This window comes from Tympanuchus pallidicinctus, unplaced genomic scaffold (genome assembly GCF_026119805.1).
Source record: "Tympanuchus pallidicinctus isolate F22 unplaced genomic scaffold, pur_lepc_1.0 scaffold4, whole genome shotgun sequence".
Classification (NCBI taxonomy): Eukaryota; Metazoa; Chordata; class Aves; order Galliformes; family Phasianidae; genus Tympanuchus; species Tympanuchus pallidicinctus.
The window spans coordinates 26372711-26390829 of record NW_026294758.1 but is presented as its reverse complement, the minus strand read 5'-3'; the positions used below and the strand labels follow the sequence as shown (position 1 = coordinate 26390829).

At 34.9% G+C, this 18119-nt stretch overlaps 1 protein-coding gene across 1 annotated transcript in view; it reads right to left on the bottom strand.

Annotated features, from left to right (window-relative positions):
• FBXL17 (F-box and leucine rich repeat protein 17) overlaps positions 1 to 18119 on the bottom strand; it is a 278684-nt gene that overhangs the window by 167772 nt on the left and 92793 nt on the right. Inside the window, exon 6 of the mRNA XM_052701015.1 lies at positions 15342 to 15472. Within this exon, the coding sequence (XP_052556975.1) occupies positions 15342 to 15472 (131 nt within the window). The remainder of the gene's footprint in view (positions 1 to 15341; positions 15473 to 18119) is intronic.

The following is an 18119-nucleotide window of genomic DNA, read 5'->3' as shown; positions in this document are numbered from 1 at the left end:
ATCCACAACATTCACAGTGGTTGAGGGATATCCAAGAAGTCCATTCCCTGTTCTTTCCATGGATCGCAGCTCCTTCCACCCAGAGCACCACACAAACCCTCAAGCAGCTCCCAGCCCCGGAAGCACTGTTATACTCCTCTGGTCCAGCCAACTAGCCAAAGCTACCCATTGTGATCCCAAGATGAAAAGGTACACTCATAACATAAAGAAAACACTCACACCATAGTTTAATTCCTGCTACAATTCAGCTGTTGCAATGTCTAAAGCAGGGTTATTATTTATTTAACAGGAAATAAAAGCCCATTACTCAACTACATTTTCATAGAATCGCGGATTGTTTTGAGCTAGAAGAAACCCTTAAAGATCATAGAATAGTTTAGGTTGGAAGAGACCTTTAAGATCACCTAGTCCATCCACCTAGCACTACCAATTCCACTGCTAAACCATATTCGAAGTGCCACATCCACATGTCTCTTGAACATCTTTAAGCTTGGTGACTCCACCACTTCCCTAGGCAGCCTGTTTCAATGCTTATCCAGTTTTTCTGTAAAAAAATTCTTCCTAATATGCAATGAAAACCCTGGGATTCAAGGGTCTCATTCAATGCCGTCTTCTGAGAAAAGAAGACTGCGAGGGGACCTGGCCTAGGTCTATAAATATCTAAGTCGTAGGAGGCAGAGTGGTGAGGCCAAACTGTTTTCAGCAATGTGTGGAGACAGGACAAGGGGAAACGGCCGGAAACTGCAGCATAGGAAGTTCTGCACAAATGTGCGAAGGAACTTCTTTACAGTGAGGTGACGGAGCACTGGAACAGGCTGCCCAGGGAGGTGGTGGAGTCTCCTTCTCTGGAGAAGACCTGCGTGGATGCCGACCTGTGCGACCTGCTGTAGGGACCTTTTGTAATGCAAAATTATAGAAGACTTCATATTACCAAAAAAAAATAAATAATAATAATAAAAAAATAAAAATAAAAAATCAGTGTGAAAATAGTACATTCCTTCCATTTCAAACGGTTTTATATGTCATTTTATAAGATGAATTGATAGCTTTATATATTCATTGGATTGAGGTGTTTCACTACTTACCTTATTTCATAAAACTTAGAGGTACCCAGATTCATACGTATCTTAAAATACACTAGTGGACACATGACATCCTTTTACAGATTTTATTCAGAAAATATTTGACAATATTGACTGTCAGCATCTCAGAGAGATACATGCAGTTTGTAGAAAAATTATGCATCAGAAAAATATACTGTAGACAAAACAAAAAACATGCTATTGAAAATTTTCCACAGTAATGAATGATTTACTAATAGTGCAAGTTGGATGATCTGAAGTTAAAGAAAGGCTATCTAAAGGAAGGAGTCTTTATTTCCAAGTACTGCTTGGGCAAGTAAAGTATTACTAGAAAATGTATTTTTAGTCGTATTTTTATTTCAATTCTTTTATTCTGAATTGTGAATACTGAATTTTTAGAAACCATTATTTTGTTTTGGTAGTCTACTGGTCACAAGAATAGAATAGCGTTTGCGGTTCAACTTTGGACTGAAATAGTCTGAAATTTCCATGCTTCTATTGCTAATACCTAAAATCATGACTGTCCTTTACAGTCAGTTCAAAGTTACAAGATACAGTGGCAATTCTGCCCTTACTGCCATCAACAGTGAAGCCAGAAATAGGCAGGAAAACAGCCCATAAGGAGAGCAGTAAGCACACCATGTTGTACAGAATGTATTTTCATTCATGGGTTCCCCCAGGATGGTCTAAAATAATTCTAAATTCTTGCCACAGTCTCCCAGGACAGGAGACATCTAATGGATGAGAGCTTGTGCACACACTTTTTATTTTTCCCCTGCCGAAAAGATAAAAGGATGGCACAAACTTTCTAAGTCAATATCTAATTGATATGTCTGAAAGCAAAAGTGGAACTGCAGTTTGCAATACAGATTAGGGAAACACTTTCTTGAAAGAATAAGTGATCAATCGTACTTTTTGTACTATTAGCTGAAAATACAAGTTTAGCTTCTATGAACTTTATTAGAACCCAGAAATCAAATCTGCATGTGTTTCTTCAAGGTGATTATAAGTGACAACAGATCCACTCTATTTACATAAGCTACTTTTAGCAAATTGAGTCACGTCTCTGCAAATGCATGCTCTGGTTTCAGTTGGGATGGAGTTAATTTTCTTTTTAGTACCAGCTCTGTGTTTTGGATTTAGCATCAAAATAGAGGTTGTAACACACTGATAGTTTAGATGATGTGGAACATTGCCTGCAGAGAGCTCAGGGCTTCTCTGGTTCTTGCACTGTCCTGACACTGAGGAGGACACAACTTCCCAGGACAGGTGATCCAAACTGTCTAAAGGGATGGCTCATGCCATAAGAACTATAAAACTGGCGGAGTTGGCTGCAGCTGTTCAGGGACTGGATGGCCATCAGTCAAAGGGTGGGGAGCAAATGCATTGTGCTTTAACAGTTTTATTTGTTTTGTTATTAGTTTTTTATTGTATTTTTCCTTCCATTTGTTTTTATCAATTTCTTATCAAGCTTTTTTACACAGCAGATGATCTTCAAGGCCCCTCACAACCCTATGACTTCATCAATATCTCAGTCTTTTCTATTGATTCTCTTTCCCATAACACTATGGGGGGAAGGAGTGAACTACCATGCGGTGGTGAAGAATATTCGTAATATTGTATTAAGCTTTAGTTTTTCACCAAATTGCTTCATGTTCACAGTTTTCTTGTCATTTTTAAAATGCATCCAGTCAATATCAAGTACTTGACAGTCGTATTCTCTCAATGTAGCCTACATGTATCAAAGTTCGAAATATTACTAAACAAACCAGAACCAATGTGTACAGATGTGTAGGGAAAGAAACCACTGAAATGTACCAAGCGAAAGAAATACAAAGACAATTAATAATAGAGCTATAAAATTCTGAAAGGAAGACCTTCTGCTTGAAGTGGTTTATTCACAGTAGGAAAGTACTTACAATATCTAAAGACTGTGGGAATACTTGAATGCCATCTGAAAGGCCATGCTTGGTAATATTTTATTCCATTTAACAAGCTTATTGTCATACCTTGTAGAATGACAGCTGCCAAGATCAGCATGGAATAGCAACTTCTACAACAAAGTGATATCTAGAACTCCTGAGTAAAATTTTCCTCTAGAAGTTTTGCCAAGGAACTTCAAGAGTGCATTCTACCCTGGATTATACAAACAGGTATCTTAGTCACAGTAACCAAAATCACATAAAACTGAATTTGCCAAGTCCAAGGTCAAAAAACATATTTAAAATTGTGCTGAAAATAAGTCTGAATGAATGCATTTTATACCATTTTACCCACAGTGCAAATTAACAAAGAAATGTAACACGTCTATTGTCTCCTTTTAGAGCTCTGTCAAAATCAATTTCAATATTTTTCCTATCAAAGTATGTTCTTTTAAAAAATATTCAAATATTTTATCACCTCATACTTGATTGTTATGGGCTGAAATAAACTATGCCACTTTGGTAGCGTTGAAAAGCACTTCAAAAGAGCTGAAAAGCCCTTAAAGTTGTTTAGCTAGTATTAATTTGTAGCAGGAAAGTACCAGAGAAGAACAGAATAAACAACAGATACTCCACTGCACCTATCCATGAACCTGAGATTCTGTTTTATAAACAGAATTCACATTTGTTTAATAAAATCAGCTTTTGTATTATGTTCTGTTCTGCACTAGGCAGGTGCATAAGATGTTTTTTAGTTTTTGTTTTATTTTGTTTTTGAGCAGTGATGCCTTTTAGATGCTGCATCCAGCCTCAGGTTTCAGTACCTAGGATATAGCCTAGCTTGAGGTGGAATAGATCATGGAGTATAGAGCTGTCACTGAAGAAAACTCTGCTGCAATCCTATATGTTACTCCTGAAGCAAACATGGTGTAGTGCCTGAGATTTAGAGACTTAACTAGATATAACTCTTACCTAGACTTATCTAAACATAAGCAGGATCTGCTTTTGAGAAATACACCTATTCATAACTGATTTTTGCCTTATGTCATACAGGAACTTGTACAACACATCCATCCAGTAGAACAGGATCAGAACCAAAAAGATTCTAGCAGAGAAACTAATTTATTTGGAAACAAAAGTGCATAAAAGAAATACATTTTTTCCTATTCTAAATGGTAGCTATTTTTAAACACCTGATTTAGGAAGCATTCATTCCTTCAGTATGTTTACACACACACAAAGTATCTATTTTTATCCATTAAGAAAACATAGCATGCAATGTGCAAAATTTTTTTTGTCATAAGCACATCGTATTATATATATAAATACATGAGTGAACATACCATGTGATGTTCAAGGTTTCCTTTGTCGTAAGCACATTATATTAATGCACAACAATAACAACAACAAAGGAGCAAAAGCATAAACTTTATATAGTCTGAAAGAAAATTAACTAAAGAGAATTAAAATGAGGAAAGAAAATGGAAAATATATCAGAAACGGTTCTGAAACATTAACTTCACTAACCTCAGATAAACAAGTGGAAAGTCTATTTTAACAAAAAGAATTTGTGCATGGTGTCAGATGTGCTATGTATCGTTTCTAGTGTTCCTGATCTGTATAGAATGTTCATTTGAAAATACATTCCTTCATTATATAGGAATGGAATTATTTTGTAATTAATGATTTGCAACTTGTATTTGCCAATAATGCTGTCCCAAAAGTGAACAGAAAAAAAAATATCATTTATTTTACTTTTGCTGTGTAAGACCATTGCAAACCAGAGACGATTTGAACAGCTTCCCAAATAGTTTAATAGTTTGCTGTAGTTTTCACTCCTCTGAAAGAAGCTAGGGAAACACGATAGCAGTGAGGTTTTTCCAGAATATATTTCTCTCTTTATTAGGAGAACTTCTCCTTTACTCTAGAGACCTATATGCTTCATCACTTGAGCTTGAAAAACAGCCTGTACTAATAACAGCCTAGCAGGTCTTGGTAAATCCAAGTTGCTATAACAATGTCTCAAGAGATAACATGATCTCTTTCCACAACGGAAACAGAAGAATATTTTAAGGAACTAAAAAGAGAGTAAAATGAAGGCATCTGTGTAGAACTAAACATACAGAAATATAAGAAATTTTCTTCAGATATACTGAATGATTGTGTCAGTGCCAAGAACCACCTTTAAAAATGTTTAAACTCACTGAGAAAACAATGAATATCTGAAAAACAAACAACTGAGTGTGAAATATTTTTATTTTAACCATGTCCCATTAGAAAAAAAGGAAGATTTATAGCAAAGCTGTTTTTCCAACAGTTTTTTATAGATTTATATTAGCTATCTTGAAAAAAAAAAAGTTTTTAGAAACTGAAGATGGTATGGAAGCAATGTTTGTAATCATCTCACTGTAGTTAGATTTTATAATGCAGCCTGGATTAACTGGGACCTGACAAATCTGCTCCACTGCAAAACTTCTAGCACTGCTCTTACCTCTCCCACTAAATAACATCCATTTGCATCACTCCACTAAAGGCTGTTAATTAGTTAAGTTACTTACTTTCAATCCATTAGTTGAAATCCAAACCAGTGAACAGACAAGAAATATGACAAAGGAGGAAATAGTTGGTAAAAGGAAAACAAGAATAAATACAGAAACCAATTCTTCTGACCTTTCACTGTACTGAATACTCATAATGATATCTTACACTCAGCAATGGTCTTCATTAGCATATATTTGACTAGAAGTGAGGAGCCAACAGAAAAGAGTAAACTCACCTATTCTACCTTCAGCATTTTTAACTGAACAAATGAAATGGTATCTAACAGCAAGTGCTAGCAGATGAATCACAAAACTGCTGGGTCTCTGACCTCTAGTGCTCACCTGTTAAACTCTCCTGTTCCAGCAGGACACCCAGAGCAGCGTACCCAGAGCACATCCAGGTGGCTTTTGGAGATCCCCAAGGAGGAGACCACATAACCTCTCTGCGCAGCCTACATCAGTGCTCCATTACTGGCAAGCACAGAGCAGCTTCCTGATGCTCAGAGGGAAACTCCTGTGCTCCAGTATGTGTCTGATGCCTCCTGAACTTGCCTTGGGCATTACTGAACAGAGCCTGGCTCCACCATCTTTGCGTGCTCCCTTCATTTATTTGTATGCACTGCTGAGATCCTACTTGAGCTTCTCCAGGCTGAACAGCCCCAGAACAGCCCCCTGTCTCAGCCTTTCCTCACTGGAGGGATATTTCAGCTCCTTATCATCACTGGATCTTCATGAGACTTCCACCAGTCCATCCACATTTCTGGATAGCTCAGAAGAGGATACAGCAATTGCTGTGTGGCCTTAAGCCAGAAAATGGTCTACAGATTGTAAAAATGGTTGCCAGTAAAAAGTTCAAGCTTAACAATTTAACAGTGAGCAGTGTGTTTCCTGTCTGTTCTGCATGTATTAAAACTGAATTGTTCTGCCCCTCCCTTGTACAAGATTAGATGTACAAATTGGCTGAGTCTCATCTCCCTTCAGTACACAAACGTGCATACAGCAATTTATCTTTCATTTCATATGGTAAAAATCTAGATGCATAGACTGAAGGAAGTTTGAGATCACTTTAGTGTATTTCTGATAGGGAAAACCAGATCGTCAATCACAGGCTATGCAGAGAAAGCAGTCAGACTCCGACCCAGAAATAAGCCACTCAGTGCTCATTGTCTCCGCTCCATGTGCATTACCCTGATCACCACTTTCATGTTATGTTACCAATTATTTTCCTTGTTACATTATTACTTCCTACACTAGAACCAGCCATTCAATCACTCATCAGCTCAATTTCATCATCATCATCATCCTCTTCAAGCTCACTACAACTTTTCAAAAGTACTTTAATTTCTCATCTCCAATAGAGTAAACCCTTCACAATTCATCACTTACTAATTAATCTTGAACTAAAAAACAGAGATATCATCTGTATCTACATCTAAAATCACAGAAAAATCAGTATAAATCAACATCACTCAGCCTTCTTTGACTATAATGAAAGAAAAAGGGGTGATCAATGACTTAAACTGACCAGGATTGAAGGTAATTAGCATACAGCATCTGACTCATTGCCTGCTTATCAACATAGATTTTATGTTCATCTATAAGAATGGAAAATTTAAAAAACATATTAATTTTGACCTTATATCCCATGCAATAAGTATTCCAGAGCAAATTTTAGAAGATGGTTATCCACCTTTCAAAAATATTTTTAATGGATATGCTGATGGACTCTAAAAAACACAGTCAGTACAGTAAATCATTAGGACAGTTTTCCCTTCTCTTTTTTTTTTCCTCCCCCAAGTACTGTGAAGTATAAGTTGTACCCTCAGAATGCAACAATAACTGTAATAAGGACTACATCTGTCCATCTGAGCATCAGTAAATTGGATTTTTTATTTTGTTATACTCCTTCAAATTATACCATTGCAAATATTTTGTCTGCAGAAAATGATAGAAAAATGATATATATACATATCCTCTGTGTACATATGTATATATAGATATAGATATTTTTTTTTTTCCCCAGTTCTCATGATGGTCTAACAACTCAGTTTCATAACACACTATCATTTCCATGCTTTCCTGCACTTTCTTAATTTTTGTAAGGTATGTCATATAGGAAACAGCTGAGCCACATTTGTGTCAAGTCTGCCATTTCTAATTATCAGCAACTAACTGTAAGCAGTTTCTCCTTTGGCTTAACACATGTACACCTATCTTCCAAAAATTCTTTTATGCCACAATTCATAAAATTGTTTAGGTTGATGTTAAGTCCCCTGCACTAGATTAATAACTAATTACAGGAGATATTTATCATCTCAAGTTTCCTACATGAGGATTGTCAGACTTAATAACTTTCCTCATATTTTCACTATTTACAGAAATAGTGCTTCATTTATCATATACTTCAGCAGTGTGACAACATTAGACTATTTTCTCCACTTCTGATGTACTTTAAGAATCATAAAACAGTGTAAAATCTTGACAACATATTGGAAATTTTATTATTTTTGGTAACATTTATTTCCACCTCACAGTGTTTCTTAAAAAGCTATTCTAAAACAAGTCAATGCAGAAGTAGAACTGGCAGGCTAAAAACTTAATAAATACACAGTTAAGCTTAATTAAATAAAATACATTCTGATTTTTATCACTGATTAGTTTTAGCAGAGATTACCAAAATGATTCATTTCATATCCGTAAAAAGTCTTTTATTTGACAGCAATGCCAAAGGAACTGTTTCAGAAGTAGTTTTCAAGTGGATTCTGGGCATTTAACTAAAAGCTGAGAGAAGTCAGTACTTCTCTCAGATCTTGCAGTCAGTTGCGGAGATGCTCCAGGTTTGTTTTTTTTTCAAGTCGCTTGCACGCTGGATTGCAAAGTAACTCAACGCTTAAAGCAAGGTTATATAGAACAGCACAAATGTGCAGCCAGTGCTAATTCCACTGGGAATCTCATGCTGCATTACTGAGCATAGTAAGATGCCATCCTCACAAAGTATTGCATAATGAGGGGAAAAAATAAATTATACAAGATATTACATTACTTAAAGAAGGTATAAGTGACAAGTTCCAAGTTTACCATTGCAGCAAATATTGCAGCAACAGTATTATCCTAATATTATGATGAAACACAAGAGTATCTTCCAGAAAATCAGCTTCTAAACCTGACATTTAGCAACCAGCTACTAGTTGTGCAATGAAAACTGCTGTACTGGGTGTGGGTGAACCAATGCTGCCAGAAGGCTGTTCAGGTTCTCTGTGGGATGAGACAGGTACAAACAGCAGTGGGAATACCAAGAGGCACTTGTGGTGGAAAAGAAATGGGAATACTCCCTAGCACTAAAGCAAGCAGAAATCCATAGCACAGACTACAGAGATGCTCCATGGGGCATATGGTGCTTGTAAAATAAATGTGGTCCACATCTCTGTGGGAGAGAGGAAAAGGGGAACACAGTGGAAAAGAGGACAAATGCTGTTTGTGACATCCCTCTTCCTCATCCCCCGGCACTGCTGAGGGTGGCAGAGGATTAAGAAAAAAAGGAGTGAAACTGAGCCCAAGAAAGAAGCGAGAAAGATGATAATCTTTGCTGTTTTGATCCTTAATACCTGAATCTATTTTAATACGCAATAAATTAAATTTCTTTTCCCTAAATTAAGGCTTCTTTGTCCTCAATAGGTGATCTTCCTGACTTTATTTCAGCCCACAAGCTTTCTCATCCCATTTTTTTCCCTGTATTTTCCCTCTAGTCTTGCTGAGGAGGAAGAGTGAGAGAACAGCTGTATAACTGCTCAGCTGTTAGACAAGGATATCCGCCACATCAGTGAAACTGCAATTATTTATGGCAGAGTGAAATAGTAGAGATAGCTGATCAAACAGTATTCTTTTTAGTTTTTCAAACTTTTAAGTTAAACATTTTAGCACAGTTAAATCAGGTACTACGTCAGTACTGAAAAACTCTGAAAAGTAAATGCTCTTGGACATAATTCAAATGAAAGTTACTGTGAAATACTGAAACTGAAGTGATAATTGAAGACAGAGAGTAAAAGCAAGTCATCTGCCAAATAACCTAAAACAAGCAGCAGAAAAGGCAATATAGCAACCGAAAGACAACTTTTCCTTAGAGATGTGCATGTACTTATTGTGAATATTTCAGTTGTTCTCTTACTGATTTGTAACCTGGTACCATAATAAATACCCTTTACTTAACCATTCTACTAACGAAAAATATTGACCTTAGCAGTGGGATATTACTGTATCTATTTAAAAATAATTTAAAAAAAAAACCAACAAGTCCGTGTGAATAGGTTTTTTGGGGGTTTTTTTTGTTCATTTTTGTTTTTTTTTTCTTTTTTCTTTTGTTTATTTTAAAGCTGTTTCAATGTTATTATGTTTAATCGGAGCACACTCCACTTTCATCAGATTATACGAAAACAGAAAATGAGGGAATATGGGTAATCGGTATTTCTTCTGCTTTTCCTACCTGTTAGAACAAGGTTTGAAAGGGATGCTATCAAATATATTATGGATAAAAAAAATGCTAATGTACCCCAGTATCTTTACTGACTCAATCTACAAAAGTACTTCTCTTCCAAACGCGCTTTTCTTTAACAGTATTTTCCCTTCATTTGTTCAAACAAAATGGTCAGTGTACAACCAATAATAACATACTCTGCATATCCTTCTTTGACTTCTTCAACTACTGGTTTCACAACAATGTACCAAAGCATTAGTATCAATGAAAGGACGCTGGGATGGGCCTCAGGCAGGAGGAGGAAGGGGTGGCAGACACAGTGCATTATGAACTGCCTCTGTTCACCATTTCTCTGCACCATTCAGCAAGGAGGGCATAGAAGAGTGCGCAATTAAGAAATTATGTTGAAACTGGGAAGATGAGGAGTATGGGGGAAAGCGCCTTTAGTTTTGTCTTTCTTTTCCTTTTGCCATCCTTTGCTATTTTTAATTGGCAATAAATTAATGTTCCCCAAGTCCCATCTGTTCCATACTGAATCTGAATCTGTACTGTCTCTGACACTAATCAGCAAGTGATCTCCATGTCTTTATCTGACCCATCATCTTATTTTTTCCCTGACTTGTTGAAGAGGGAGACTGAGAGAGCAGTTGAGTGGGTATTTGGCAGCCAGACAAGTTTAACCCAGTATAAAGACTGAATTTTTTTCATCTATTTTTTTCATAATCACTAAAAATAAATAAACAAACAGATAAATAAATAATATTCAACCATACAAAAAAATCAGAATTTAATGTAGAAAATTCACTTAAGTATGCCAAGTTACCTTTGTCCAACTTCAGTGCTGTATTTTGAAACTTAAACATCTGACAATCACCGTCACATCATTTTACTTAATACTTTTGTAAAGAAATTTGTTTCACTTTACGTATGTAATTAAAAAGTATGACATTTAAAGTAGGTGGCACATTTTATAACTTCCAATGGAGTTTAAGTTTTTAAGTTTACCTGACTGTAAACACCTGATAATTATGCAGAGGACTTAAAGGAAATCACCCTTCAGATAATGCTTAAAAGATTAAATAAAATTAGAATTAAGAAATGCTACAGTTCACTTTCAATGATTTATGACAGATATATAATACAAAAATACAGCTTCTCTTCTGGAAGTCTTCTCTATACACCAAAACCAGATTACTCAAAAATATAGAAGTATCAATGCTCCTGGAGCAAGTTTGCACTTCAGTCAGACCTGCTGAATACTAACATGAAGCATTAGCATTTGTCATCACCACAGATTAAAACACACAGTTTGCTTGTGCAAAAAAAAAACAAAAACAAAACAAAAAAAAACAAACTAACAAAGACAATCCAGCCAAAAGGTTTCACACATTTGTAGTTTTAATGTATTTTTAACATCAAATATGAAGAGTGTTACATTTTCAGGAAGAAAAAGTTATTTTAGCAGTTTTTGCACTGGAAAATAATTCCAGCATTCACTAAACTTGCATTTTATTGAAAATGTACTGTAAGAACTGACCTATTTTTTTATATTCATCTCTGCTAATGAAATGATGGAGCATCCACACAAGACAGCAACTTTGGGACTAACCTTAGCAAGTGATCATCTGCTCAAAGCATCTTCAGCACTGTGTCTTCTACTCACCACATATCTACATCAGACCAAATACTCCCAAGGCTTTTCATGCCTTCATCAATTCACATTAACTAATGTAGGCAGTCATCACAAAATTTTTAAACACTCCTCTAGCACACGGAAGACCATATTAATAATTTAGTCTGGTAAGAAGCAGTGTGGAAAACCCCCATATGCTCTCTGCCAACAAATGCAATGATCAGTTGAGAAAATTAGTGTTTTAGTGATCCAACTGAAGAGAGCAGATGGAGATGCTTCAAAGTAGAATATGCTCATTTTTCCTGACTCCACTACTGCACATTTTCATTGTCAGGTTTACATTACAGCTTCCAATCATTTATTATGTTTCTTCTACATTTCATTTGTATTTTGACTTCCTGACTACTAAACTTGTCAAAGGTCTGCATTTCTCAGTTCATCCACTTCAGACTCCAACAAGAAATCTCACCACCAGGTCTCAATCAGCACAAGAAGACTGTACCTTTGTGCCATTTACTCTCATTTATCTATACTGCTATTTCGTAGAAGTTCCACAAGACAACAGCACTTTTTAAGAGCATTGGTATAAGAAGATCAAATTCAAGTTACCCATCTGTGCCCAAAGCTCAGGAAGGTGCTATGATAAAAATCGCATTCCTCTGCAGAACTGTGCAACATGTTATGTCATGCTTTGCTGAACCTCCTTAGGGCTTTATTTCTAGATGTCATTTGAATTTATACTGCTTTATCCATTCAAATTTGCAAGAACAAATGCAATGACCATTAACAAAACTTCAAAGTAATAAGTTTATTTAAAATCAAGCCTCAAAGGAATCATCATGTTTGTCGATCTCAGTTTGTCAGATCTCTGCAATATAAAGACTTAAAGACAAACCTTCTGCATACTAAAAGAATTTACAGGTTTGGGTTTGACAGAAGAAATGGGAATATTTATATGATGTATAATTAGCATATAAAATATATAAGATGTACTTTGATATATTTTAGTATATAAAACTTCTGAGGCAGCTATATACCTGCAAGAGTAATTGCTATGTTAGATTAATTGAGCTTTCTAAGATCTTTTTTAACTCTCAACTTTTAAGACACTGTTTTACAAGTCATTATTGGAGACTCATTTTCTTTAACTTTTAAAATGAATGTCAAGACTACTTCAACTGAACATATTTTTTACTTTAAGCAAAAAGAAACTATTTTTTTACTGCCCTACAAATGCCTTGCAGATACACACTTTTAAAAACAAAAATAGCTTCAATCAAAACACAGAAATAATAGTTCTTGCTAATTCCCACAGAACCAAAATTTTGTGCTTGCCATGCAAAGGTCTTGCACTCTTGAAAGTTTTGATTCCTTTCAGTTACTTAACAAGAATTGTAATGATCACAGAAATCTAATAAAACACCGTGTCCTGTGTAGGAGAATGCAATAAATAATTCTGAGGCCATGGCCTTGCTTGTGGAAAGAATGTTTATGGGTTTCTGGAAACAATAAAGAAATCTAAAGTGAAGTTTTAAAATCAGAGATTTACTTCAGCTGTAAAATCTAACACTATTCTACTACAAGAGAACTTTCTGGTTTTATTTCAGTCAGGGTTCTGCACTAAGGAATGAAAAAAAACAGTTTTCCTTGACTTTAAAGAAAGTAAACAAACAAAGCCCCAAAAGTTTGTTTTTTTTTTTCTTTATTTAAAAACCCAACAATCTTCTCATGTACTACAGAGAATTAAAATGTCTTAGTAAGTTTGTAAAAAAAAATCAGTAGAAGACAATAAGCTGGGCTGATAATGTGTTAAGGGGAAAAAAAAAGGGAAAACTAATTCCATTCTCTTTTTTAATATCATGAGTCTGGTATATCTTAGACTGGTACTATATTGTGTGTGTGATGGATACAACGATCAAAAAATCTTCTCAAAGGTATTAAAAACCCTCTGACACCCCTTCTAACTAGAAGCTATGGTCTGCTATCAAATGAAAAACAAAACAAGTTCATCATACCTTAGATCATTAATAAACTAACTGAGCTTACACTAATTTAGATTTTTATCTGGTAAATACCTGAACAGTTCTTTGAATTTCTGAATATTCACCCAACTCTTCAAAGTAAATACACTAATAATACTCTGCTGAATGTGTCTCCATGTTGATTAAAGACTACTGCTATATCACATACCTTTCATATTGTTTTCAGTATCCTTTAATTCAGTACATGTGGAAACTGGGAGAAATGACTTCATACATATTAATGTTTCAAGCTAATTGTAAAATGGGAAAAATTCTTAAACTACTGAACAACTACCTCTCAATAAAATTTAATAAAAGTGTTCATCATTTTCCATATATTTTCTCTGTTTGGTTTAGCTGGAAGATAATTTGAATAGCTAAATTAAATCTGTGGCCATCTCTTACAATTTAAGCTTTGAAAACGTACCTGTGTAATAAGAAGCAAAATTAAAACAACTACAGAGACAGAAGTCAATTATCTAAAAGTTCACAAGTGCGGAATAACTGTCAGTGATGGAAACAGTTTCCTTTTTTTGTTAAATTTCATAACTGTACTCGGCATGAAGTTTCAGAGTTATATGCACACAGGTAAAAGACACACTGCATACTCTAGTTCAGTAACAAACTTCAGAACAGCTTGAAAAGAATCACTTTGGATAATACCAAGCAGATCGTTTTACTCAAAATGTTCTTGCAGTAAAGTATACTACTCCAACCAATTATAACCTTAAAAACCCCCACCTTTTAAATTTACATTTTTCACCTTAGTTGTTTTTTTTTTTTAATTATTCTAAAATTTTCCAGTACAGTAGTTTTTCTCATCAAATTTGGCCCTATAATGACATAGGGCAATTAAGTGCTTTCAATGCCAAAGTAAGGATATCCTTACCCCTACCCCAAATAACACCTAAACAAACAACCCAAAACCAGACTAATAAGCTACGAAAGAGGAGCAGTAGTAAAAATTCAATGGTACTTCATATTCAACACATTTCTATATTACTAATTTTAGAACATCATACTTTTGTCAAAGTTCAAGGTTATTTTCACTTGAATACGTTCTAAAAGACTCGAAAGAGCATATATATGAAAAAGTCCACAGCCATACAGAAGAAAAGTCATTCTAAGCACTCTTTCCTGTTCTCCTTAATGTAGTGCATACTGGTCAGAAGGAAAAGACTTCATTAATATCCCAGTTATCCTTTCAGTCTCGTTCTGCTTTATTTGCCAAAAGGTAAAGGATTTTATGCTTTCTAAACAAACATGAATTTGATTACTTAACTCATAATAGCAATCTATTTTTCCTTACATAGACAAAAGTATGCTTCATTGTTCATATATGTTTAAATCTGTTCAAATGTTCTCCACTTATGGAAAGATTCATAGTAAATGTACATTTCAGTCAGGCATGTTAAAGAGCACAGTCTCATGTAATCCACAGCAAACAACCAATTAGGGATGCCATCCAATTATAAGCAAACTTTCCACAACAAGAACACATAAGAGCACGTAAGGCATGTTTAGATGATTTACCCACACCAAACAAGAACAACTCAAAAAACAGTTGGTTTTAATCATCTCCTCCAACCCTCAAGACATGAAGAAGTATTCTCAACTAATATAACTAGTTGATTTTGCTTTATACTAGTATTAGATCTTATAATGAAGTTACCTGTCATTAATGATCCAGTTCAGACACAGATTGAGGGAATTAAGGTTTTTGCATCTCTTTACTATTTCCATCACTGTTTCATTATCCAGTTCTGTGATATGACGTAGATCCAGGCTAGAAAGATTTCTTAGCTGTTGAGACAAACATAACAGAAATAAATAAAACATTCATATAGAAAACTTATTCACATAAATAATGGTTATAAAAACTTTTGAAAGTTTTTTAATCATGTACTTATGCAAACTAGTCAAGAAAAATGAAGTTAATGTATTTCCACAAAAAAAAAACAAAAAACAACCACAAAACAGAGATATTTATCTAACATAACTTAAGCATCTGAAAACTACTTTCACATTTGGAATTCAGACAAGTTTCAGTCACTCCATGACATCAAGATTCTCTTGTTCATGGTCCAGTACACATCGTGAAAGATCTCGGCATCGCTCCTCACTTTCTGTACATGGTGTAGGACACCAAAGTGGCATACCAACTCATTTAATTAAAGAAAGGAAGGGCAGTAAAGAAAGGCAAGACAGCACATTTGTGACATTTGTGCTCAAATACTTAAATGCACGTGATTAAAGACTCAACAGTCCAAGGTTTTCAAACTGTGTACATCTCACTAAGTGAAAAATAAAATATGTATACATTAGTCTTACCTACAGTCATCAATAATAACTTTGATACTCCAAATAAAAAAAGATCAGAGTTGCAGAACAAGATGATTTAATATTTATGCACCAATTAACCTGATTTGTTCCTATTATAATCACTATAATGTCCTTCAAAAACAGACAGAATGTTCTTACTACTTTCCTGAGCTATGGATTCATAGAAGGAAATTTATAACTATTTTTGTAGCATCCTCAAACAATAGATCAGTTTAATCATAATAACTTCCAAGTGGTGTTTGCTTTATAAGCTGTCTGAAATAATCTCTGTTATACTCTGGAAAAAATAATTGCATTAGGTAATACTGACACTTAATTAAATTTACCTTCACTGTAAGAGAGAGAAAATAATCCTATTCAGTGATTTAGGTCACTAAGGATTTGATTAAGTAAAGGCATACAACTGAGATCATATAACTTGGTCCACTTCAGTAGCTAATTATTAAGTCAATATATTTAAGGGGAAAAAAACCCAAAACGTAGGTAGTCTTCCACAGAAACTGGTATTCTCACAATTTGCCCCACAAGTTTTTAACACTTTCTAAAATTTGAAGATAAACCACGTATTGTTTCCAGTAATTCTGCTGAACAAGCATAGAATTATGGAGCCTGACCTCTGAGAGGCAATTGCAGGCCATTTTTAGAGGAAATAAGAGAAATATATTCCTAGTATTAAAAAGTACTGCTGAGTTCCTTGTTGCAGTCCCACTGCACTTCCGTTTCTTAATTGCTGGATAGAGAGAAAGGCATATGACTGATAGTGGTGGTAAAGCAGACAGGCTCTGCACTATAGGCATAATTCTAAGTTTCCTGTGAGAGCAGTATCTTCTGCACACATCTTCTATGCATCCTCCACAAGCAACCTGTCATTTTTCTCCCCAAGTTACGATAAGGAGAAGCACAAGATAACTTGAGTTATCCTCACCTTCATTCATGTGAGACAATTCAGCCTTTGCACTATGTTGTCAATAACTTGTTCAATACCTATGACATGCTTGAATCTCTACATGAAGTTCTAACACAAATTAATGACTCCTATCTCAAATATGCTTCCTGAAATGTAGAAATCACTCTATCACTTTTATTTTGTAACTGCATGGACAAAATCTGAAAAATCACTGCACGTGTTTTATATATCAGTAGCAATGTGTAAAATATTTCTCCACTTTGGGCAAAGAATCTATAAATGCCAAGACACAGTTGAGATGGAACAGCTTGTTTCTGTTCCCCTGTAATGATTCTGCATAAAATACATCAGTGCTGACTAACCCAACTCACAGAAAGTCAAGAGTAATGTAATGTACATATGATTGCAGCAGGACAACTTTACTAAATTATGGTTTATAAGATTCTTGCAGTGATTAAAATTTTACCATGTTCTATCTCTACCTATTCTATCTATGCTTATCTTGCTTTAAATTATTTAATGCCTTATTCTTCACTTATGAAACAGGGAAATGAGGCACAAATACACTGATTAGATTTGCAGATTGTTATGGAAATGTGAATCAAAGTCAAACGTCCTAAACTCATGTCCACCAAAATAGCTAGAGAACCATTTTATATCGGACAGCTGACTTTTTAGCATACGAAATAAACCTAATGGGCATTTCAGCAGTAGACATGCTCTATGATGTTATGCAAATATTTACCTCAAAGAGTCCTCAAATAAAAGTTGAGAATGTTCCCTCTGAGAAAAACAGAATCCTGATATATAAACAAACTTTGCTTTAAGACAACATACCGGAGTGGGTAACAGTTCTTCTAAGTCTTTGTCACTGAAATTACTTAGAGAGAAAAGACCATGAACTTAAAATAAAGACGAGTTAACGTACGAAAATCAGTTCTTTTTAAAACAGCACCTAAAATGATTTTAAATTAAAGAATCTACCCATTTCAGGCAATGATGAACGCAGCAGAATTTGTTATTCCCCAGGAAAAAAATATTCTAGTTTTACATGGCTACACTCAAAAACTAAGTGAAATCTAAGTGTGAGTAAGTGACAAAATTAGTAGCGTTTCAAAAGCACCTTTTACCTATTTTTTTTTCTGTCACAGGCAAGAGCAGTTGCATATACTTTATAGCTACCTTTAGCTCTCACATCCA